We start from the raw sequence: 25291 nt of genomic DNA on the forward strand, positions 1-25291 counted from the left end.
GCGCGAAAAGAAAGCCCTTCCCCTTGGGAGTATATGGAATGTAAAACAAAACTGGAAGCAGGGAGCCCAGAGGCCCTGCACCAGAGTGCCTCCAGGACTGTTACTGACATCATGTCCGCTCCAGGGGATCGTGCCAGTGTCCCAGCTCAACCGCGAAGAGACTAGAAGCGGAGGTCTAGCGGCTGTGCTGGACTCTGCGGACGGAACACTTGCAACCAGTCAAGGAGTGGAAGGCAGAGATGATGGAGGTGGTGGCAGCCATGCGGGCTCAAGAAAGTGGAGCGCTGCTTGACCAGGCTGCACCGATCCAGCTACCGGGATCCGTCCTCGACCAGGCCGTGTCAGTACCAGAGCCAGAAAAACCAGAAGCAGCCGCAGCACCTTCTTCGCTGGAGAAGGAACAAGCACCATCTTCTCCAGTGATGATTGCCCATGCTACCACGTCATCGGGAGCCGCGGAGGAGGCCTCCGCCGGTTGATGCGACCATCCCCAGGTATCGTGCCCAGTAGCTATGGGGAACCCGATTGGCCCGCTCCCCACATTGGCGTGAATTCCACCTGCAGATGGCGAAGTTGTTAATGTTGTGCTAAAGAGCTACCAGGTGTTCAGGCCCCGGGAGCCAAAGCTGGAGCACCTGGTGCGCCAATTCGCTGTCATCCCGTACCCGGCCGGACGTGAGGCTGGTGCTTGGATGCCACCCTATGTGCCGGCAGAGCCACCAGGAGGCAGTGCAGGTGCACGGGACCAGTGCATGCAGACTCTAAGTGCTGATGCCAGGAAGCCAAGTGAACCTGATGGCCCCTACCCAGCACCATGGTAGCCGTGACCTGATATGCTACCAGTTAAACTATTGTTGTTTACTGTTGAACTGTTCCAGATTGAAAAAGTTACGAGTTTTTGAAATGTTGATATAAAAATGGACCCAGCCTGCAAGACTGGCAGCAGCCAACACAGACTTGTGTCTTGTAAATAATTGCACCAGTTGTGCCCCACCAGGGTACACCCATCCAGTGGACGTTGCTGTGGGCACCACCACCAGGAGAGGTCAGGCGCAAGATAGGTCCGCGGCCTGGTCACAAGTGAAACAGGTGACTTGCCTCCTTAGAAAGGTTCTGGGACCAAGATCTTTGGGTGGTGGGTGCAGGGAGGGATACCCAGGTTGCAATGTTGAAGTGATGAACCTCCCATGTGTGGGAAGACCTGTTATGCCTAATGTTTAACCTGTTGAAAAAAAAAAATGTGTAACCAGTTTAACTTGCAGCCCGAGGATGTGCTGGAATTAAGCAAGGGGAAATGTAGCACCCCTGAACACCTCAGGGTGCTACAAGGTTCTGCATCTCCTCCAGGATGCAGGGTTTAACCCCTTATGGACCCAGAACCCCAGTGTCGGTAACGCCAAAAACCCAGGTAATCCCAGTTTTCCCCAACAATCCCCCATACAATGGTACTTAGCTAGGGTTGGACCAATGGATGGCCGCATTGAGGTGGAGCCACTCCAGTCCACTAGTTGACCAGGTTGGAAGGGCAAACTGTGGAGAGTAGTCGGGACACAGGAAGACAGTAGTCAGAACGGAGAAGGAAGTCTGCAGGGAAAGAGAGCAGACACAGAGAGTTGAGTAGTGACTGTGGAAGTGAAGTGACACCCTGACTCGGGTTAATGGTGACCTGGTACCCAGGAGAAGTGGTTGCCGGTGGAGTACTCCCGGACCTACGCACCGACTGGGTACAGGACCCTAGGGCAGGAAAGAGCTTTAAGCCGACGTGTTAACACCTGCACAGTAAAAGAGACCATCAAGGACCTTGCTGATCCTGAAGAATCTGAAGAATCAGTAGCAAAGAGAACTGGGGACAGGACCAGAGACTCCAACCCCACAGGGTTCACACTACCGTCAGGCGGACAGAAGTGGAGAAACCACAGACCGGGGACCCCCAGTGCTCTGTACCACGGGGACTCACTTACCAGAGACAGGTGCAGGGGAAGAAGGTACCAGAGAACCAGACTGGCACTGGGACGAAGGGGACCTGGATGCGAAACCAGCCAGCCTCGAGCAACCAGTTAACATCTAAAGTGAGTAAACCAGTTGCACTGAATACCTATCGGCACTCCTTCTTCTGACGCCCACTGCACCAAACACCCACTGGGGCAATACCCTACTTGCGGAGGGACTACCATACTAGCTGCAATACCATCAGCCCCAGTAGAGGCATTCAGCAGCGGCGGCTCCCTATATATATAAATAGCCGCAACACCGCAAGTGGCGTCACAAATAACTTTATTCACAAATCCCCTGTAAATATCCCCATTACAAAAGGGCCCAGGGCACGGAACCGGGTAACGGCCACCATCGTGACATTCCCAAGATGTATACTGCCTGGAACCGAGTAAACCATATCCCTGGGTGCTACACCTATCTATGTTAACGGTACACTAAACTTGGTGCAGTTGCATTGCAACTCACGAAGTCAGCAGTTTAACTATGGTATCTAGCTACTCTCTCTCAGTACCTTATGTAAGGTGGGAACTAATGGCCCGGCTCACTTGGACATTGCACCGGAGCAAATGTTTGTTTCCCGACCTCTGATTGTGCTCTATGTTCTTGCTTCAGTGCTTGACCATGTAGTCTGGTCTTCCACTGGTGACGGAACTAGTGTACATTCTTTGGGTTCCTCTGGCTATGGTATTTGATCTTTGGGTTCCTCTCGTGGTGGTATTTTGTGTTCGGTCTTCAGGTTCCTCTGCGACGGTAGGGCTCAGGTCTTCTTTGGACTCAGTACTCTTCCAGATGATTCCATTACAGACTACATGACCTGCTGTACTGCATATGACGCACCCATGGGGTCGGGGGTTACTCATTACCGTGCAGCAGCTGTTCTCCTGGGTTGCCGCAGTTGCCTTGCCCGACTGTGACCCCGGCAGTGTCAATAAAGATGGGGATGATGGAGTAGTTGTTCATGATGCCACCTGTTTTGTGCAGCCAATATTAGCCGCCGCTGTGGGACTTTTTCTCTGGCTTAAATGATAAGGCAGCTTGGATGGTACAGCTCTCCGCAGAGCTCAGGCCCCAAGGAGGATGATGGGGGTAGTAGTCTCCTGTGGCGGAGGGGCGTGAGGTTGTGAGCGCCGGCAGTGATGGGACGACATAGAAGGTGCAGCTCAAGTTCTTTTTACTCACTGAAAACACACTGCTGCTGGAGTGCCGTGCCACGCTGTGATGGGCTTCAGCCGATCCCTGATACTTCAGAGGTCGAGGCCGGTACTTCCTTCTGTGTGTCACCTTTTTGACGGTTTCCCTCCACCCCAGCTCATGGGCTGTGGAACGAGTAGTGGGTGCCATCCGCACTCCCCGCGAACCCTGGGATCCCCCTTCTTTCCTCAGAACCTGGGTCGAGCCTCCAGCTCCAGACCACAGGCCCTGAACTATCCGTGTCTTTGCTTGCTTGTCTGTTCCTGAGTCCGACCTGACTCTGACGCTGTCTGGTGCTAACTGCCTTGAGTGCGTCCTGACGCTTGCTGCACCCGGAGCTGACTTCTGACTGACTTGTTTGTGAGATGGATCCTAACTTCCCCTGTTGGTGCCCCACCTCCTGGGTTCCTGAACTAGTGGGCAAGAGGTCCCATACCTCATAATGGCAACCCCAGCACTTACCCTAGCCCAGTCCCAGTGGAAGAGCTCCTGTGTTGTGTTGGATGAGTGTATTGGTGGTGGTTACCATTGATAACCTCCTCCATATCCAAGATGAATACTGCACCTCGGGTGTGGTGCAGTACCCTGTGGGGCCTGAGCCTGAAGCCCCAGGGGCGCCACACATACACGACTGTTGTGAATGTCAGTTATGCTTTTGCTGCTGTGAGGCTCCCTCTTGTGGCCAGGAATGTTTGGGACAGAGACCAGGTGTGCTGGAGCAATGGGCATTTCCATTGCTAACTCTCTGCCTATTTAAACCCTGGCCTCTTAGCAGGCTGAGCCGGTTAACATTGTCCTGTAGCTCACCAGCCTTTTCATCTTGCTCCAGACCACATCTACCCCAGATAAGTGCTTGGTTCTTTCTTATGTTGTTTTGTTCTTATCTGGGTTGTTAATTTATTGTGTTTTTGTCAGTTTATTTGTATGCAGGAATCTTCCCTCTCTGTTGCTTTGCTGGGAAGCTCCATGCAGCTATGTTTGGAGTTTTGCTCCTATAAGTCCATTTGTTTGTTGCTTCTTGAATTTGTAATTGTTCCTGTTTTCTGTTCATTGGTTTGACAAGAGCGGTTGATATAGGTCGGAGTGCAGATCGTGCGATCTGAGAGCCTTTTTGTACTATCAGGTATTTTGTAGGGTTTTTCTCTGGCCACCATCCGTCTCTTTCCTATCCTTTCCTATTTAGTCAGTGGGGCCTCACCTTTGCTGATCCTATCATCCATCTGTGTATTGTATTTTCCTATATCACTGTAGTCTTTTAATGTGGGGGGGGCTTGCTATACCTTTTGTGGTCTATTTCTGAAGCAGAGAGTTATTCATCCTTCCTTCCTTTAGGATAGCTAGTTCTCCGGCTGGGTTCGCGGTGCAAAGTATGTTAGTTCACCCCTCAGCTACTTCTAGTGTTGATTGTTAGTAAGGGGATGGCGGCCAGATTAGTTGCCAATCCTCTTGTCACCTTTTTGCCAATGATCTATTGAGATCTTCCATGGTTCCGGATCATAACACACGACTGCTCCCCTTGTAATTGTGGCACCAACTCCACTTCTTTACATATGCAGCCTTTTATGTTTAACTGTACCACAGTTGTCACCTGATCCGCTGTTCCCTGCTAACTCTTCACTCTAGGAAATGCGCAACTTAAGGGGGCTTTACATGCAACGACATCGCTAACGAGATGTCGTTGGGGTCATGGAATTCGTGACGCACATCCGGCCTCGTTACCTACGTTGTTGTGTGTGAAACGCATGAACGACCGCTAACGATCAAAATTACTCACCTAATCGTTGATCGTTGACACGTCGTTCTAATCCAAAATATCGTTGTTGTTGCAGGACACAGGTTGTTCGTCGTTCCTGCGGCAGCGCACATCGCTATGTGTGACACTGCAGGAATGAGGAACCACATCGTACCTGCGGCCGCCGGCAATGAGGAAGGAAGAAGGTGGGCAGGATGTTACGGCCGCTTATCTCCGCCCCTCCGCTTCTATTGGGCGACCGCTTAGTGACGCCGCTGTGACGCCGCACAAACTGTCGCCTTAGAAAGGAGGCGGTATGCCGGCCACAGCTACGTCGCTAGGAAGGTAAGTATGTGTGACGGGTGTTATAGATGTTGTGCGCCACGGGCAGTGATTTGCCCATGACGCACAACCGACTGGGTGGGTGCTTTCACCAGCGACATCGCTAGTGATGTCGCTGTGTGTAAAGCGGTCTTTAAGTTCAGTTCTTGGCGATTCTGGTTCACCGGCAGATAGTGATGTTGATCTACAAATGCTGTAGTGCATTGAATAAGAGTATCTTCTGTCAGCCACCCCCTTACAGTTATATAGGCAGCTTATAATTAGATCAAATCCAAAGCAGCTTCTCAGTGTGCAGTTCCAGCCATTACAACTCATAGGTTATGCAAAAATGGCCTAGCATGTAGAAAAGGGTTTGTAAAACTCATTTGCATTTCATCAAAAGTAGTTAATTTTCCATCATCTGCTCGGATAAAATTTGATTAGTAAGATCTTTCATTGCTCCAGAACACCAGTTGCACTCTTTCAATTGCCAGGGGCACAGCTATAATTGGTGGATGCCATCTTACTGCAACTGTTGGATTCAGAGGAAAGTACAGCTCCTAAAATTTTACATTCACAAAAGTAGTAATATAATGGAATACACATGTACTACCATAGATTATAACAACAAAAAATGCCATTTCAATGTAAAATTTCCCATGGACAAATAAAGAAAACCTGTATTCTCCAACTTCCTGTAGCTTCTGCTGACCAATCGCTGGGCATGTGCTTTGAAGGCCGGGAAGGGCCCAATAAACATGGACCTTCCTAGCCTGATAATATCAGCCCCCAAGTCCTTTTTTTTTTTTTCCATTATTTATTTATGTAATTATTAATTAGATTAAACCAAGATAAACACACTTTAGTCCCATATGAAAGCATCAAGACCTCATATTTGATGGGAAAACTACTATTTGGGTAAACTACTCCGCAGGGCTTGGAAAGGAAGAAGCATCGTTTGACCTTTTTGGAGTACATAATTTGTTATAATAGATAGTGGGATGTGATGTTGCATTTCCAGAGCCCATGATGTGCCTAAACATTGCACTCCCCCACAAGTGACCACATTTTGGAAAATACATACCTCAAGGAATTTATCTAAATGTTTGGTAAACACTTTGAACCCACAGATGCTTCACATAATTTTATAATGTTGAGCCATGAAAATGGAAAAATACATGTTTCCCACAAAAATGTTGCTATACCCCAAATTTTTCATTTTCACTAGGGTAACAGGAGAAAATGGGCCATTTCACATAGTCAGAGACCCTGAGGTGTCAGAACAGCAGAACTCCCATTAGTGACTCCATTTGACAAACTACCCCTCTTAATGAGTTAATGTACAAGTGCAGTGAGCATATTGACACCACATATGTTATTGTGACGCCCTGGACCCCAGGGGTCACAGGTAACAACACCTACCACATTACACACACACACCCATCCCCTGTGAGGACACACCCGTCACCCGAAAGGGAGACCTGATGCCTCCCTCAGGGCCAGTAGGGCACACCAGGTGGGCGGAGTCAGGCGGAAAGGCACGCCTACCGAGGAGACTACTGTCCTGAGGCAGGAAATACAAACAGAAGAGTGTAGAGTGTGACCGTGACAGGAGGTGTAGAGGAGCAGAACTGTCAGGGACCCAGGTTGGAGCCTGGGATCCCCGTAACGTCAGTCAGGCAGACGGTGGTGGCCGTCTGCAGGAGTACCGGTACAGCAACCGGCGTAAAGCGTAGGGACCGGGCCAGGGTTGGAGCCCGCCGGCCCTGAACCGGGGAGTCAACCGTTTACCGGAGCACCAAAAACCGGGTACTCAGACCCCGTCCTAGCTTAGAAGCCACTGAGTTTAGGCAAATTGACTGATTGCTGGCTGGACCTCACGGGTTCATCCACACCCAAAGTCCCGAAAGAAGGCAAAAGCCCACAGATACCGGGTGAGAGCCACCGCCAAGGGCCAAACATCCGACGGGCCAGCGCCTGCGGGCAACCGAGGGCTCCTCCGGCAGCTCAACGCCGGGGAGCGGGCTACCACTGTCCAGGCAGGGGAGCCGATAAACCACAACAAGAGGTGCAAGGGAAAGGGGCCATCATCAACCTCACAGGGGACACAAGCAGCCGCCTGCGGGATCCGATCATATCCGAACTTTGGTTTACCAGTGACTCTGAGTGTGAATTAATCGTGAGTACACTAGTGCCATCCGGGCATGACACTGCACCGCAGCACGGCACCCTGCACCCCGACAACAACACCGTCGCCAGCACGTCCCTCACCGGGCCCCGGGACACACCGCCCCTACCCACGGAGGGGCTAACATCTAGGCTGCGGCCGCAACACCAATCACGGATGAGCCCGCCTTCACTCCAGCCGCAGCAGTTGTGCGTCGCGCCACCACGACCCGGGGGTGGCGTCACGACCAGTAGGACGACAACGCGGCACGCCCGGCTACGTGCCTCGTCCCGCACCACCACCCCACTGCTTCCCGTTTAACAGAGCGACGTGGCCCCTGGTCCGGAGGCGCTCGTGCCACCGACAACCCGAGCCCGGACCTCGAGTGGCTCGGCCCGAGCAGCGGAGAGCGGCCGAGCCCCTCTCAGGGCGGTACATTATCGTTGGGCGGTGAAGAAAAAATAATTACATTTTTACCACTAAAATGTTGTTTTAGCCCTAGATTTTACATTTTCACATGAGGAAATAGATAAAAAAGACCACATAATTATTACACAATTTTTCATGAATGTCACATTAGTCCATATGTGTCTGCACAAATACTATTTTGCCACATGGTGAGGGTTGTGTGTTTCCAGCGATACCAGATGTTTATTATGTTTTTTTTATGTTTGGCATCTATCACAAACTAAAAAATGCTTCTTTTTTTCCAGTTCCACCACCTTTTTTTGAGAGCTATTTTTTTTCTATATTCTCATGTGAGGACATGTGTTTTGCGGGATGAGTTAAAGTTTTTATTGGTACCATTTTCGGGCACATAATATTGTTTGATTGCTTTCTATTCTCACTTTTGGGATGCAACATGAACAAAAAATAGCAATTCAGAAATCGTTTTTTTATTTTTATTTATTTTTTTTTATTTGTATGCCATTCTCTGTATGGTAAAAATGATTAGACTTCTTTATTTTTCGGGTCAGTATGGTTACAGTGATACCACATTTATTTCATTTTTTTAAATTTTGCGACTTTTACAGAATAAAAACAATTGCCAAAATACTGTTTTTACATCGCTGTATTCTGACAGCTATAGTGCTTTATTCACTGATGGAGCGGTTTGGCACCTTTCTTTATCGTTCCTATGGGAGACCCAGACATTGGGTGTATAGCTTCTGCCTCCGGAGGACACACAAAGTACTACACTAAAAAGTGTAGCTCCTCCCTCTGAGCATATACACCCCCTGGATAACCAGATCTAGCCAGTTCATTGCTTTGTGTTCAGGAGGCATACATCCACACATGCATTCTCATCTGATTTTTCATTTTTGGAAAGTTTTTGAAGAAAAGCGGGTCCAAGCCTGGACTCCCAGCATGTCCCTTCTCACCCCACTGTGTCGGCGGTGCTGTTAAGGTTGATTTACAAGGCTGGAGCCTTACATGCCGGGCTCCTTCACCATCCCTCGGGCTCTGGCTTGAAGTGGGAGCCAGCACGGTTCTCCTTGCTTTGCAGGAGACCGGTCTCCATCCGCGGCCCTTCAGGATCCTGCTGGACGGAGCACTCATCCCCAGGGACTTGGAACCCTGTGTCTCAGCAAGCTAAGTACCTGAGACGTTTATATTCGGGGGGTCCCGGTACTTTATTATGGTGGGAGAGTGTGCTATGTAACTTTTGTGACATTTCCGGCCGGTTCTCTGGCTGTCGCCTGAGAACCGCGCCGATGGTGCCTGCGCGCCGGCCGCATCGCTTAAATTTAGGCACCGGCTTCGCCGGAGGCCTACTTTCGATTTCACTGCCCTCGCATGTCAATCATGCAGAGGGACAGTGCGGCTCCGCCCAGCGGCCGTTTGGCACAGGGGAGGGACACTCCTCTCTGAGTACATGTCCCCTCCCCTGTAAATCTCCTTGGCCCTCCAGATCCCGCTCTCAGAGCAGGTCCCGCCCCCTCTCCTCGCTCCGGCGCCATTTTCTTAGCGTTTTTCTCTGGATCAGCGCTGGCTGCAGCATCCCTGCTAAGCTGCTTGGGGGTCCGGGCTGTGGGATCTGGAGGGCACACAAACGGTCTGGTAAGCCACAACCTCCGGTTGTGGACCTTCTTATATACTCTCTGGGGGTCATTCTGGCTCAGAGCCCCCACTTCAGCAGCATGTCTCACACGAGGAGCAAGGCTGCAAGGCTGTACTCAATATGCACTGCATGTAAGCTCGTGCTGACTGAACCGAGCACATATCCACATTGTGATGCCTGCTCTAACCTGACAATGCCTCAGCCTGGAATCGCACCCACAGTGGTCCCTCCGGCTGCTCCGGCTCCGGTGGCTGAACCCCCGGCTTGGGTAGAATCCTTCTCTAGGTCAATCTCCCAGTCTTTTGCCGACTCCATGGGACAGCTGTCCCGGACTTTGTTGAACATGCATCAGCCCCCTTCTCAGGGCGCCTCTGCTGCTAGGGCTCTCTCAGCAGAGCTCACAGAGGATTCTTCATGTGGTCCCAGACCCCGTCCTCCTAAAAGGAGACACAGGGTCCCCTCTCCTTCCTCGTCCCGCGGCTCCGATTCACGAGCTGACTCGCAGGACGAGGAGGATGCCTTTACTGGGGGCTCGGATGCTACCTCCATGTGCCCCATTGATCTGTCCGAAAGTGACGCAGATGTTAGTGATTTGATTGCGTCCATTAATTCTGTACTGGACCTCAATCCGCCAGTATCAGAGGAGCAACCCTCTCTGGCAGAAAAGCACCAGTTTACCTTGCCTAAGAGGACAAGGAGTGTGCTCTTTAACCACTCCAGTTTTCAGGCCACTGTGACCAAGCCTAGGGCCTGTCCTGACAAACTCTTCCCAAAGCGTGGTTCTGATGACCGTTTTCCCTTTCCATCTGAGGTGGTCAAGGAGTGGGCTCATTCACCAAAGGTAGACCCTCCGGTGTCTAGACTCTCAGCCCGGACCGTTGTATCAGTGGCTGATGGCACCTCTCTTAAGGATTCCACTGACCGCCAGGTTGACCTTCTGGCCAAATCTGTATATGAGGCGGCAGGGGCCTCGTTCTCCCCATCTTTTGCAGCAGTGTGGGCTCTCAAGGCCATCTCAGCTTCTCTAGAGGAGATGCATTCCCTCACCAGGGAATCTATGCCCGAAATAGTTGTCTTAACTTCCCAAGCTTCAGCTTTTTCATCCTATGCCATGTCTGCCATGCTGGAGGCTTCTCACCACACTGCGGTGGCTTCGGCTAATTCCCTCGCTATCCGCAGGATCTTGTGGCTTCGAGAGTGGAAGGCAGATGCTTCTTCAAAGAAGTACCTTGCTGGGCTCCCTTTTGCAGGATCCAGGCTATTCGGTGAACAACTGGATGAAATTATTAAGGAAGCTACTGGCGGGAAGAGTACTTCCATGCCACAAACTAAAACCAGGAAACCTGCCCAGGGTAGGAACCAGTCGAGGTTTCGTTCCTTTCGTTCCTCCAACTGGTCATCCTCTAAGCCCTCGGCCTCGTCCACTAACTCAGCCAAGGACCAAAAACCCAACTGGCGCACAAAGGCGCGTCCACAAAAGACCGCAGGAGCTGCTGCCACTAAGGCAGCCTCCTCTTGACTATCTGGCCGCGCCAGCAACGTCCTTAGTCGGTGGCAGGCTCTCCCACTTTGGCGACGTGTGGTTTCAACACGTCTCCGATCAGTGGGTGCGGGATATCATCTCCCACGGCTACAGGATAGAATTCTCTTCCAGCCCACCAAACAGATTTTTTCTGTCAACTCCCCCCTGCTCCAAGGCCGCCAACGGAGTAATTGTACCGGTTCCCGCCCGGGAACGGTTCAGAGGTTTCTACTCAAATCTCTTCCTAGTCCCCAAAAAGGACGGTTCCTTCCGGCCCATCCTGGATCTCAAGCTTCTCAACAAGCATGTTCAGGTGCGGCATTTTCGCATGGAGTCTCTGCGATCAGTCATTGCCTCAATGACCCAAGGAGATTTCCTGGCATCCATCGACATCAGAGATGCCTATCTGCATGTGCCAATTGCAGTTTCACACCAGCGTTGGCTACGTTTTGCAATCTGAGAGGAACATTTCCAATTCGTGGCTCTCCCCTTCGGGTTAGCCACGGCCCCTCGAGTATTCACCAAGGTCATGGCAGCAGTGGTTGCGGTTCTGCACCTCCAGGGGTTGGCAGTGATTCCTTACCTGGACGACCTTCTAGTCAAGGCTTCATCCAGCGCAGACTGTCAGCGGAGTGTCTCGCTCACTCTCGCCACTCTAACCCAATTTGGGTGGCTTGTCAATCTGCCCAAATCCACTCTGACTCCGACCCAGAGGCTCACGTACCTAGGGATGCAGTTTGAGACTCTGCCAGCACTTGTGAAGCTGCCCTTAGTCAAACAGCAGTCCCTCCATCTGGCGGTGCGCTCTCTGCTGAGGCCCCATCGTCATTCCATCAGGCACCTGATGCAGGTGCTGGGTCAGATGGTGGCGTCAATGGAGACTGTTCCCTTTGCCCAGTTCCATCTGCGTCCTCTGCAGCTGGACATTCTCCGCTGTTGGGACAAGCGGACTTCCTCCTTGCACAGGCTAGTGGCTCTGTCGCCACAGACCAGGGGCTCCCTTCAGTGGTGGCTTCGGCCCCTCTCTGTCTCAGGGACGCTCCTTCCTGGCCCCGTCCTGGGTGATCCTCACCACGGATGCCAGTCTATCCGGCTGGGGAGCAGTATGTCTCCACCACCGAGCACAGGGCACTTGGACTCCGTCCGAGTCAGCCCTCTCGATGAATGTGCTGGAAACCAGAGCTGTGCTTCTGGCTCTCCTAGCCTTTCACCACCTTTTGGCAGGCAAGCACATCCGAGTCCAGTCAGACAACGCGACAGCGGTTGCCTACATCAATCACCAAGGCGGGACACGCAGCCGCCTGGCAATGTTGGAGGTTCAACGCATCCTTCAATGGACGGAGGACTCCAAGTCCACCATATCCGCAGTCCACATCCCAGGCGTGGAAAACTGGGAAGCAGATTATCTCAGCCGTCAAACCGTGGACAGTGGTGAGTGGTCCCTGCATCCGGCAGTGTTTAAGTCAATCTGCCGCAAGTGGGGCACTCCGGAAGTGGATCTAATGGCATCCCGGCACAACAACAAGGTTCCGGTTTACGTGGCTCGCTCCCACGATCCTCAGGCCCTTGCAGCGGACGCTCTTGTTCTAGATTGGTCCCAGTTTCATCTGTCCTACGTGTTTCCCCCTCTAGCTCTCTTGCCCAGAGTTCTGCGCAAGATCAGAATGGAGGGCCGTCGGGTCATCCTCATTGCACCGGACTGGCCCAGGCGAGCTTGGTACCCAGACCTGCTCCATCTGTCCGTAGAGGTGCCGTGGCATCTTCCGGACCGTCCAGACCTTCTCTCACAAGGTCCGTTTTTCCGCCAGAATTCTGCGGCTCTCAGATTGACGGCGTGGCTCTTGAGTCCTGGATCTTGACGGCTTCTGGTATTCCTCCTGAAGTCATCTCCACTATGACTCGGGCTCGGAAGTCTTCCTCGGCCAAAATCTATCACAGGACCTGGAGAATTTTCCTGTCCTGGTGTCGCTCTAACGGCCATGCTCCTTGGCCTTTTTCCTTGCCGACCCTTCTGTCCTTTCTACAGTCCGGTCTGCAGCTAGGACTATCCCTCAATTCCCTCAAGGGACAAGTCTCGGCTCTGTCAGTGCTGTTCCAGCGGCGTATCGCCCGGCTGGCTCAGGTCCGCACCTTCATGCAGGGCGCGTCTCACATCATTCCGCCTTACCGTCGGCCCTTGGATCCCTGGGACCTCAATCTGGTCCTCACGGCCTTGCAGAAACCCCCCTTTGAGCCTCTTAGGGAGGTTTCTTTGTCTTGTCTTTCACAGAAAGTGGTCTTTCTAGTGTCCATAACTTCCCTCAGGAGAGTCTCTGATTTGGCTGCGCTCTCTTCGGAGTCACCTTTTTTGGTTTTTCATCAAGACAAAGTGGTTCTCCGTCCGACTCCGGATTTTCTCCCTAAGGTGGTTTCTCCTTTCCACCTTAACTAGGACATTTCCCTGCCTTCCTTTTGTCCGGCTCCTGTTCATCGCTTTGAAAAAGCGTTGCATACTCTGGATCTGGTGCGGGCGCTCCGGATCTATGTGTCTCGCACCGCTGTTCTGAGGCGGTGCACCTCTCTTTTTGTGCTAACCACAGGTCGGCGTAAGGGCCTCTCGGCTTCTAAGCCGACCTTAGCTCGTTGGATTAGGTCGGCCATATTCGATGCCTACCAGTGTACTCAGGTGCCTCCCCCGCCGGGGATCAAGGCACACTCGACCAGAGCTGTCGGTGCCTCTTGGGCTTTCAGGCACCAGGCTACGGCTCAGCAGGTCTATCAGGCTGCCACTTGGACTAGCCTGCATACCTTTTCAAAGCACTACCAAGTGCATGCTCATGCTTCGGCAGATGCGAGCTTGGGCAGACGCATCCTTCAGGCGGCTGTCACCCATTTGTGAAGTTAGGCTCCGCCTACTTCTCAGTTTTCTGTTTATTCCCACCCATGGACTGCTTTGAGACGTCCCAATGTCTGGGTCTCCCATAAAAAAAATTGTTTAAAAGAACAGAGAGTCCTCAGTGGTTGATACCTTTTAATGGCTAACTGAAAAGGAACGTCCCATAGGAACGATAAAGAAAAAGAGAATTTTGTTTACTTACCGTAAATTCTTTTTCTTATAGTTCCGTATTGGGAGACCCAGCACCCTCCCTGTTGCCTGTTGGCAGTTTCTTGTTCCGCGTGTTATCACCGGCTGTTGTTGTAGACAGAGGCTCCGGTTGTTCCGGTTCTTGCTCTGTCTTTACTTGTAGGTGGCTATTCTCCTTCAGCTTTTGCACTAAACTGGCTAGATCTGGTTATCAAGGGGGTGAATATGCTCAGAGGGAGGAGCTACACTTTTTAGTGTAGTACTTTGTGTGTCCTCCGGAGGCAGAAGCTATACACCCAATGTCTGGGTCTCCCAATACGGAACTATAAGAAAAATAATTTACGGTAAGTAAACAAAATTCTCTTTTTTTTGTTTTTTTGTGAGACAAGATGATTATTACGATATACATTTTTATTTACAGTTTTTATTTCAGAACTATGATGAAAAACTATAGTTTTTTTGCCACTTATTTTTTTTTACGGTGTTCGCTTTATAGGTTAAATAATGGGACAGTTTTATATATTGTGTCATTCTGGATGCATTGCAATGGTCATGTATTGCAATACATGAGTCTTATCAGATTACCCCAACAGAATGCCTGTTAGACATTGCCAGTGGCTGTGTCTAACAGGCCCCTATACCTGGAACACCAGTAGTTCATTGTTTGACCTCCATATGTCATGACAATGATCGGCTTTCCTTGATTTTGTCGCAGGGGTGCTGATGGGGGTGAGAGAAGGAGCCCCTTCCCATAACCTTCTAAATACCTCAAACAATATAGATCACGGCATCTGAAGGGTTAATCAGCATGCCACCCCTAGCTGTTACTGCAGGAGCTCAGCTGTCAGCTAAACCGAGGCACTGTGGTGATCGTGCTGGAAGTGCTGATATTTCAGCACCTCCCGCCGATCAAATGCTTTGATCAGGGACCGCTGTAATTGGTTGCAGCTTAAAATGTAATACAAGGCGATCAAACCATCGCATCTACCCCAAAATTGTGTCCGTAAAAATGCCATCTTAGATCACAAAATATAAGCCCTTACACAGCCCCATGTCCCAGAAATTTTAAAGCGCAATGGACCTTGGAAAATAGTGAAAAGCAACATTTTATTTTTTTTTTCTTTAAATTACAAATTTCCAAGTTATTTTTCACCACTTAAATAAAAAAAAAAAACAAAAAACAAAAAAAACAAAACCATACATGTTTGGTATCTGTGTACTGACTTGGAGAAACATTTTCTTAGGTCAGTATAGTGAACATGGTAAATAAGAAACTAAAAAACCTTTAAGGAATTGCACTTTTTTTTTTTTTTTGCAATTTCAAAGGACTTACTGTATTTTCCAGATTGTAAGACACACTTTTTCCCCCAAAACTGGGGGTAAAAAGGGGGTGCATCTTACAATCCAGATATGGCTTATCGGGGCGGCGGTGGTGGAGCAGGGTCATAAGAAGCAGAGCTCGGAGGAGCAGTGGAGTGGCTCAGGAGGGTCACAGTACGGGCTCTGTGGTGCTGCGGCGTTGGGCGCCATTGATCTGCCAGTGGGCTGGGGGGGTGTCACTGCAGTGGAGCGACTCAGGAGGGTCACATAAAGGGGTGTCTCAGCGGCGGGTGCACTAAGCTGACTGTGGTCTCCATTGAATCATCCGCGGTTAACTCGATGGACTTCAAGAAAATGGCCGCGGAGTCCTAGATGCACACACGTCGCCTTCGCAGACATTTTCTTGGAAGTCCATCTTGTCAACTGCGGACGATTCAACATAGCCCGCAGTCAGATCAATGGCAACTGCCGCTGAGATACCCCGTCCTGTGACCCTCCACTGCAGTGACACCACCGGCAGATCGATGGTGCCCGCTGCCGCCGCGACACCCCCGCAGCCCACCGGCAGATCAATGGCCCCCGCCGCTGTGACACCACCGAGCCTGCAGTATCGCCAACCCTCCTGAGCCGTAACACCCCCTCCTCTGAGCCCGCAGCATCTCTCTGCCTCCTGTGATCTTCCTAAGCTGCTCCACCACTCCCCCCCCCCCCTCCCTTCCCCCCCGGTGAGCATTAGGATTAAAAGGAACCAATCACCAGGATTTTTTCATATATAACCTAAATCCAGTGCTATACTGGCGCTATCAGGCTGATTCTATATACATGCCTGTAGTGGTCAGCTCGGATGTTTAGGTTTTGAAATCCAAAAAATTAAAGTTTATAAAATGAGTTGCTTGTTTAGTGACAGTTGCACTGGAGCAGATATGTTCATAGTTATCCCCTCCCTCTGTAAGAATTATCATATACAAACAATTCACTTTGCTGCAGGACCTGTGTCATACCCATGTGACCAGAAGGGGTGGGGCCTCAGCCAACAAAGCTTGATACCAGGTCACATGGGTTTGACCTCACACAAGTCCTGCAATGTTTGTATATGATAACTCTAACAGAGGGAAGGGATAACTATGAACATATTATCTGCTCCAGTGCAACTGTCACTAAACAAGCAACCAATCTTATAAACTTTACTTTTTTGGTTTCCAAAACCTAAACATCCGAGCTGACCACTAGAAGTATGTAGAGAATCAGCCTGATAGCGCCAGTATAGCACTGGATTTAGCTTCTATACGAAAATCCTGGTGATTGGTTCCCTTTAAGATGCAGTAGGATTATAAGACGGACCCTCATTTTAACCCCTTAACGACCGCGGGCCGTAAAATTACGTCCTAAATGACATAATCTTACTGCCCGCGGTCCTCCGGCGGCAGCATGCCGCGATCGGCACACATCTCAGCTGATTTTCACAGCTGAGATGTGTGCCTGCTAGGCACGAGCAGAATCGTTATCTGCTCGTGCCGATTAACCCCTTATATGGCGCTGTCAATACATGACAGCGCCATTATAAGCGCGATCGCGGTAAAGTTTTTACTTACCGCCGAAACCGGAAGTCACGTGACGCGATCACGTGACTCCCGATAGTTGTCATGGTAGCACAGGGTCATGTGATGACTCCTGTACTACACCTGACTTAGTTTCACTTTCGCTGTGCCCGGGGCACAGCAAAAGAGAAAGAGAGCGTATCTGCTGTTTACAGCCTTGCAGCTGTGATCAGCAGATACTGCAGAGCGATCGGAATGCTGATCGCAATAGCCCCCTAGGGGGACTAGTAAAATAAAAAAAAAAGTTAAAAAATAAGTTTTAAAAAATTAAAAAAAAACAAAAAAACCTAAAAGTTCAAATCACCCCCCATTCGCCCCATTGAAAATTAAAGGGTTAAAAAAATAAAAAATATACACACATTTGGTATCGCCGCGTTCAGAAACGCCCAATCTATCAAAATATAAAATCAATTAATCTGATCAGTAAACGGCGTAGCGGCAAAAAAATTCCAAACGCCAAAACGACGTTTTTTTGTCGCCACAACTTTTGCGCAAAATGCAATAAGAGGCGATCAAAACGTAGCATCTGTGCAAAAATGGTACCGTTAAAAACGTCAGCTCGAGACGCAAAAAATAAGCCGTCATTGAGCCTAAGATCCTGAAAAATGAGAACGCTACGGGTCACGGAATATGGCGTAAAACGTGCGCCACTTTTTTCGGACAAACTTCCGATTTTTTTTTAACCCCTTATATAAAAGTAAACCTATACATGTTTGGTGTCTACGAACTCGCACTGACCTGAGGCATCACACCCACACATCAGTTTTACCATATAGTGAACACAGTGAATAAAATATCTCAAAAACCATAGTGCTATCGCACTTTTTTTGCAATTTTTCAGCATTTGGAATTTTTTTGCCATTTTCTAGTACACTATATGGGAAAACTGATGGTTTCATTTAAAAGTACAGCTCGTTCCGCAAAAAATGAGCCCTCACATGACCATATTGACTGAAAAATAAAAAAGTTACGTCTCTCAGAAAAAGAATGGCGAAAAAAAAAAACGGAAAGCGAAAAATCGGCCGGTCGTGAAGGGGTTAACATTAAAAACTATGTTTTCCTATTTTCCTCCTCTAAAGTTGGGTTGCATTTTATAATCCAGTGCGTCTTATAAAACAACAAATACAGTAAATTTAATTTCATGCTTTCCAGTGCATCACACGCTAAGATGAATGGTGTCATTCAAAAGTACAACTCATCCCACAAAAAACAAGCCGTCTTATGGCTATGTGGACAAAGAATAAAAAAAGGTTTAGCTTTTGGAAGAATGCGAGGAAAAAGCGAAAAGCTCAAAAATGAAAATCGCCAGATTGTGAGGGGGTTAAGCCCATTAAAATTATATAATGTCATACTTACATTCTATTATTGTAGCAGTTTTTTCCCTTGTCTGACTTTATAAGCCATAAAAACCATTCCACATACAAATACAAGGGAGATCAGAATCAGCCAGATGATGCCGAGTGGTCTTGTGTAAACTGTTTTTGGAAATGAACAAACAATGATGGATGACAAGTATGAATATACAATATATGAAATATTCACACACACATATATGTGTGTGTGTGTGTGTGTGTATGTATATATATATATATATATATATATATATATATATATATATATATATATATATATTATATAATATTATATACAGTGCCTACAAGTAGTATTCAACCCCCTGCAGATTTAGCAGGTTTACACATTCGGAATTAACTTGGCATTGTGACATTTGGACTGTAGATCAGTCTGGAAGTGTGAAATGCACTGCAGCAAAAAAGAATGTTATTTCTTTTTTTTTTTTTTTTAAATTGTGAAAAGTTTATGCAGAGGGTCATTTATTATTCAACCCCTCAAACCACAAGAATTCTGTTTGGTTCCCCTAAAGTATTAAGAAGTATTTCAGGCACAAAGAACAATGAGCTTCACATGTTTGGATTAATTATCTCTTTTTCCAGCCTTTTCTGACTAATTAAGACCCTCCCCAAACTTGTGAACAGCACTCATACTTGGTCAACATGGGAAAGACAAAGGGGCATTCCAAGGCCATCAGAGACAAGATTGTGGAGGGTCATAAGGCTGGCAAGGGGTACAAAACCCTTTCCAAGGAGTTGGGCCTACCTGATAATGATTTATTTATTAAAAAATAAGCTGCATGCTGTTCCTCTTATTTTGATACACAGCCAGGATAAGCGCACAGCTGGGGGCTGCAGCCTGAAGCCGTATGCTTTTTCCGTGCTGAGTATCTTAATATGGGGCACCTTACCCCAATTTTTTTAAAATTTATTTTTATTGTACTATAGTGACCCGCACACAGTCTGTCATTGGAAGCGTCAGATACCCAGTCACATAAGGATGGGGCGTGTCTGACTGCAACCAATCACAAACGCCGGTGGGCGGGGAAAGCAGTGCATATGCAATGAAGGTAATGAGCAGTCCCAGAAGTGAATGAGTAGTCCGGGTCCGCCAATCACTATTCTTGACTCGACATAACAAAACCAATGATTATTGTGAAAATGTATTTAAAGAAAGTCTGAAAATCCCGCAAGCAAAATGTGCTACTCACATGGAACTTGACTTTCAAAGTGTAAGGAGACATTGATGAAATCATGAACAAGCTTTAAGTCTTCATGATGCAACAGATCCATTGTTCCGTTATATCCTGTAAGATTACTAATGTGGATCTCAAGTGAGAAAGGAACAGAGAGATACTCATAATCTTGAGAATCCATCACGACAAAGTGAGGCTCCACTTCAGAGTAATAGAAATATTGTCCTCTTATGTTCACTGAGACATTTAATGGCTTTCCTGCAGTAGAACATGTGCAAATTAGTTCATTATATCAAATCTTCATGAGATTACACTGAATATATTGCTTATTCGATTTTTAGTTTCTGATTGCAGATTTATTTACTCTTTTTGTACATAAGGCAGGCAGCCATCTTACAGCTTTGCTCTGTTCACAGCAGAAGGAGAAGGAGGTGAGCTGTAACCATCATCTCTTGTACATGGTGGATCTTGTGTTATTTATATATATAAATGTTACCTGTCATTGTCTTCTGCCTGTGATGATAATGAGATAACTGTGAGTGATCTATACAGAACAGGAAGTGTCAGGCTCTAATAGTCAATATAGACATACATAGTTGCAATTTATTTATTTTCTGGACACTATGCCTAATATTAATCTAACCCGTCTTCTTCTCAGATGTCATTTCATTATTATTACAGGCATTAATGCAACAATATATATAGATAGATAGATAACACAAAATCCACCATTCACTGTGATGATCACAGCTCGCCTCCTCTCCCTTCCTGCACAAGTCACAGAGAATGCTCACAACACTCTCTATTAGAAATCAGTAAACATCTCCACTTTAGCCCATGTGGTTGCTGTAAAGCAAGTTTCTAAATACTATTACAAGCTCAAGCATAACAGTTGTCCAAATAATTTTGTATAGAAAAGAGAAAATCTAGACAAATTAGAAAAAAATCATGTCCCCAATTCAGCATTGCTGTTTCTCTACTTTTCTGGAGTAATTTTCACTTTTCTAGTGATATTAGCTTTTGCACCTTATTCTCTATATACTTTGCACCACTTTTTAATTTGTTTTTTCTTTTTTGTCTTATTTGATATTTTTCCTCAACAACTTTGTTTATCCAGTCGTTTTACACAAATTCATGTTAAAAGAAAAAGGTTTGGTACCGTGTTAGCCAGTTGAAAAATGATTGATTGTTCTCAGTGAGAGAAACAAAATTAAAATTTTGTAGTTGTGATACCTTTTAATGGCTAACTAAAATAAAATAAAATGATGTTACAAAGCAAGCTTCTCAAGTCCCTTCATCAGGCATGGTATGACAAAATATATGAACAAACACAAATATATACAGAAACCGAGCAGAGGCATGGCATAATAAAAGGACATTTAAATAAAGAAACATTGAGCTTCGAAAATGAATTCTTATTTAGCTTTGATTAGTGGTGTGAGAGTTTTATTGTCCCAATATCCATGTAGGATCAGAGGCCTGGTGCCCTCAGACTCCTCAGATTCTGTAGTGTCATAAATCCTCCTGACAGGTTGAGTCCTGTATGCACAGAGTTAAACATTGTGATGAATTTGTATTCCCAGACCCTGCGATGTCTCTATGATCTGAAGTTGCCCTTTAATATGACCAGTTTCATGTGGTTTATGTTGTGTCCTGGAGCACAGAAATGTTTGGCCACAGGTAAATGGTTTTTTTTGTCTGTTATTGTGTAGCGGTGAAATCTCATTCTTTCTCTTAGTCTGTCCTGTTTCTTGAAATTAGCAAAAAGATCAATACCAGTAGGTAGCAAATGGAACTCTTACATGTAAAATTTCTGTGAATGTAGCAACATGTGATATTAAAACTTAACTTTTAATTGGGTTCAATAATATCTGTTACAAAAGTGAAAACCGTGATCCAAAACACCAAATTAAAACCTGAAAGATGATGAGGCCAATCAAGGACTATAGCGCCATCACTTTCATTCGCGTAGGGTGAAGTTTTCATTCACCCATACTATATTTCACAGGAGAGATAGAAGGTGGGATATCCTATGTGTATGTGTCCCCTCCAGGGATGATAGCTGAAAAGATGGTAGATAAAAATAACCAACAATATTGTAAGAGGTCTATATCGAGCACCCCAAACACAGTTTATCATAAATGGCTTTAGGCACATACAAATACCTGCACAGCCTATAGATCACACGCTGTGAGTTCGCAGGCTAAGGGACACCCTATTAGGCATATATCAATGAATTGCGATATCCAACAAATGGTAGCTTTTGATGAATATAGTACATGTAGCAAACATTACATCAGCTAATTGACCGAATTCTTGAATTATGCAATGATGTTAATGACATATAAATGGAACAATCTCAACCAAATCTTGTGTCTCACTGGGAGTCAAGGTTCTCCTGTGTTGCTGAAATCCATATAACAAAACAACAGGAGAGGTGGATTGGTCACTAGCCCTATTAGGGGTTAGAATGACCCTTATTTTTCTATATACAGTTCATGCCTTGACAGGGGCCGTCCACGACTGGCCTTGTTACCATATATCACAAGTGAGACAGAGGGTGGGATGTCCCATATACGTGTATCCCCTCAATGGATAACAGCTGGGGGGATGATAGAAATGACTGGCCTACAATACCATATAAGATCAATGTCAGAACCCCAGACAAAGTCTAACATAAATGACTATGGGCATATACACAAAACTGCACAGCCCATAGATCACATACTGTGACTTCACAGACTGGGGGACACCTTACTAAGCATATACCAATTAATAAACAATGTCCAATAAATGGTAGCTTATGATAAATATAGTACATGCAATAACCATTAGGTCGGCTCAACTGACTGAGTCGTGAATTATGCAAGGATGTTAGTAACATATAAATGGAACAGTCTCACCCGAATCTTGTATCCCAATGGGGGTCAAGGTTCTCCTGTGTTGCTGAAATCCATATGTCAGGATGACGGGAGAGGTGGCTTGGTCACTGACCCTGTTAGGGATTAGGCTGACCCTTTTTCCACATAAAACTCCCGCCCTGACAAGGGCAGTCCACAGCTGGCCCTGTTGTGGCTAGCCCTAAAGTCCAGACCAAGTGCCTCCCGACGCGTTTCACATCATATGCTCATCAGGGGAGACATATGGCACTTTAAGAATACTGGTGATGGCTCGATGTGGAGCTCAACCCTGCGTGGCCTGGTATCTAATTTTAATTTGGTGTTTTGGATCACGGTTTTCACTTTTGTAACAGATATTTCTGTCCTGTTTCTCCAACATAGAGACCCCCAATAGAACATATAGTGCACAGGATATAGTACACCACGTTGGACAAGGAACATGTGAATGTCCCAGGAATCGTATAGTCCTGCTGTGGGTTAGGAATCTGTATCCTGTTTTTGGTCTCTACATGAGAGCAATTTTGCAGCTTTTTATATTGCAAGGATAAGTTCCTCTTGGTGTGTCTGAGGGCATTGAGCTTCGGATCATGATGTACCTTAAATTAGGAGGTTGTCTGTAGCATAGCAATGGAGGATCTTTGAATATTGTGTTTAACCGGTCATCCTTGTGTAGAATGAGGTGACGTTTCTTGGCCATTTTTCTCAGTACCTCAAGCTGTGGGTTGTAGGTCACCACCAGAGGTACTCAACTATTTTCCTCTTTTTGTTTGTATTGAAGCAGTTCACTTCTAGGGGTCCTTGTGGCTCTAATGATCTGATCATCAATGGTGGAGTGGTAGCCTTAGTTTAAAAATGTCTTTTTAAGATGGGTTAAGTGTTCGTCCCTGTCTGCTGGGCTGGAACAGATATGATTATATCTGAGGGTCTGGCTGTAGACAATGGACTTTTTAATGTGTTTGGGATTGAAGCTATCCCATCTCAGGAATGTGGGACGGTCAATAGGCTTTCAAAACACTGATGTCTGGATTGAGCCATTTTGAATTTTTATGGTGGTATCCAAAAAGTTGATTTCTGTTTTTGATTGGTCCAATGTCAAGTTTATGCATTGAATTTTTCATGGAATTTTAGAAGCTCTTGCTCAGACTCTGTCCAGATTAAGATGTCATTGATGTAACGAAAATAAGACAATGGTTTGAGGGTGCAGGATGCTAAAAAGTCATTTTCCAGTTTAGCCATGAAAAGGTTGGCATACTGTGGTGCCATTTTGCTTCCCATAGCAGTTCCTGTGCATTGTAGATATAGTTCCTCGCCAAAAGAGAAAAAGTTGTGTGTGAGGATGAATCTGGTGAGTTGTAATACAGACTCAGAAGGGATCCCATTAGCTTCAAGAAACATTTGGCAAGTGGTTAGCCCATCTTCATGTGGGATGTTGGAGTATAAGGATTCCACATCCATCGTGGCTAAGATGGTACTCTCTGGCAGGGGACCTATTGTAGATAGTTGTTTGTTTTTTTTGTGTGGTTTTGGGTTTTTTTTAAATGTCAGTGGTGTCCTGTATATAGCTGGCTGTCTTCCTTACCAGTGGCTTAAGGACATTTTCTACCCACCCAGAGATTTTTTTTCAGTGAGTGTTCCCACCCTTGAGATAATTGGCCTCCCTAGGTTACCTGGCTTATGAATCTTGGGAAGCATATAAAAAATTCTCATCCTTGGATTCTCTGGTATTAGGTCCAGAAGGTTTGTGGAATCTGTACCCAGACATCTGATGACTCTTTTCAGACATCTGATGACTCTTTTCAACTCCTTCACTACACCAGTCTAGTGTAGTACTGTATATCCATCAGTTGTCTGTTTGCTTCTTTAATGTAGTCCTTTCTATTCAGGAGAACTATGGCGCCCCCTTTATCTGCTGGCTTAATAGTGATCTCCTTGTTTATCTTCAGGCTGTGGATTGCCCTTCTCTCCTGCACAATGATGTTAGATGTTTCTTTTGCTTTATTGTCCAATATCGTGGACTGTACCGAATAGCTAAATGAGTCAATATACTGGTCCAAAATGGTGTTGCGGCCAGGAGGAGGTGTCCAGTCAGAGGTTTTCTTGCTCTCTATTTTGATTTGTGTTTGGCTGTTTGGAAGCCTTAACTCTTCTTTAACATCAAAGAACTCCTTCAGTCTCCAGAGAGGCCATACTGGGCTCTGCCTTAAAAGGGAGGCCGACATGACTGGGTTAGGACTGGAATTAAATTGGGAACAAGTGATTGGAGTTAGGCAGGGGTTAAAGATATTTAGAGGGTGCGGAAATAAGGAAAATAGAATTGGGGGCGTAGTCAAGAGGAGGAGGGAACATTAGGGGATTTATAAGGGTTGGTCAGTTAGTGGGGTCAACCATTTTAGGCACAGAAACAGAGCAATCTTGTGTTCATATGAGGCCAGATTGTTTAACTGGTGCCTCTGAGCCGGTGCTTGAGCAGCTGGAGGTAAAGCATCAGCTTGGCTACAGTTTGGGTAGAATACCTTTCGGCAGGTTTGGGGCTTCGAGGACCACCCTCTGTTTTTTTGTGTTGAGAATGTGACGCCCTGGAATAGTCAGGTCATCTTAGGTAGTCCCATGCACACACACCCCCCTCCCTAAAAAGGTGACAGCAGCCAAACTTAAAATCCTTTTCACCACCCTCCAGGTTTGATGTCCACACCAGTGGGGTGGAGCCAGGTGGTTGGCTCCACCCACCGAGGCGTTCACAGGCCTGGAGGCGGGAAAAAGACACAAGTTCAGTGTGTAGTAGTCTAGTCTTGACAGTGAAAGAGAGAGGTCGAGTTCAAGGGCAGACCTGTGACCAGGCCTGCCAATAGTCTACTCAGGTGGCTGGGTTGGAGC

The 25291-nt window shown here is 47.1% G+C and overlaps 1 protein-coding gene across 1 annotated transcript in view; it reads right to left on the reverse strand.

Annotated features, from left to right (window-relative positions):
* Positions 1-25291, reverse strand: part of TMEM156 (transmembrane protein 156) — a 66742-nt gene that overhangs the window by 17444 nt on the left and 24007 nt on the right. Inside the window, exons 3-4 of the mRNA XM_075333812.1 lie at positions 19533-19775; positions 18329-18447 (exon numbers count right to left, since the gene is read on the reverse strand). Coding sequence (XP_075189927.1) covers positions 18335-18447; positions 19533-19775 — 356 coding nt within the window. The 3' untranslated portion in view covers positions 18329-18334. The remainder of the gene's footprint in view (positions 1-18328; positions 18448-19532; positions 19776-25291) is intronic.

Source organism: Anomaloglossus baeobatrachus, chromosome 1 (genome assembly GCF_048569485.1).
Source record: "Anomaloglossus baeobatrachus isolate aAnoBae1 chromosome 1, aAnoBae1.hap1, whole genome shotgun sequence".
Classification (NCBI taxonomy): Eukaryota; Metazoa; Chordata; class Amphibia; order Anura; family Aromobatidae; genus Anomaloglossus; species Anomaloglossus baeobatrachus.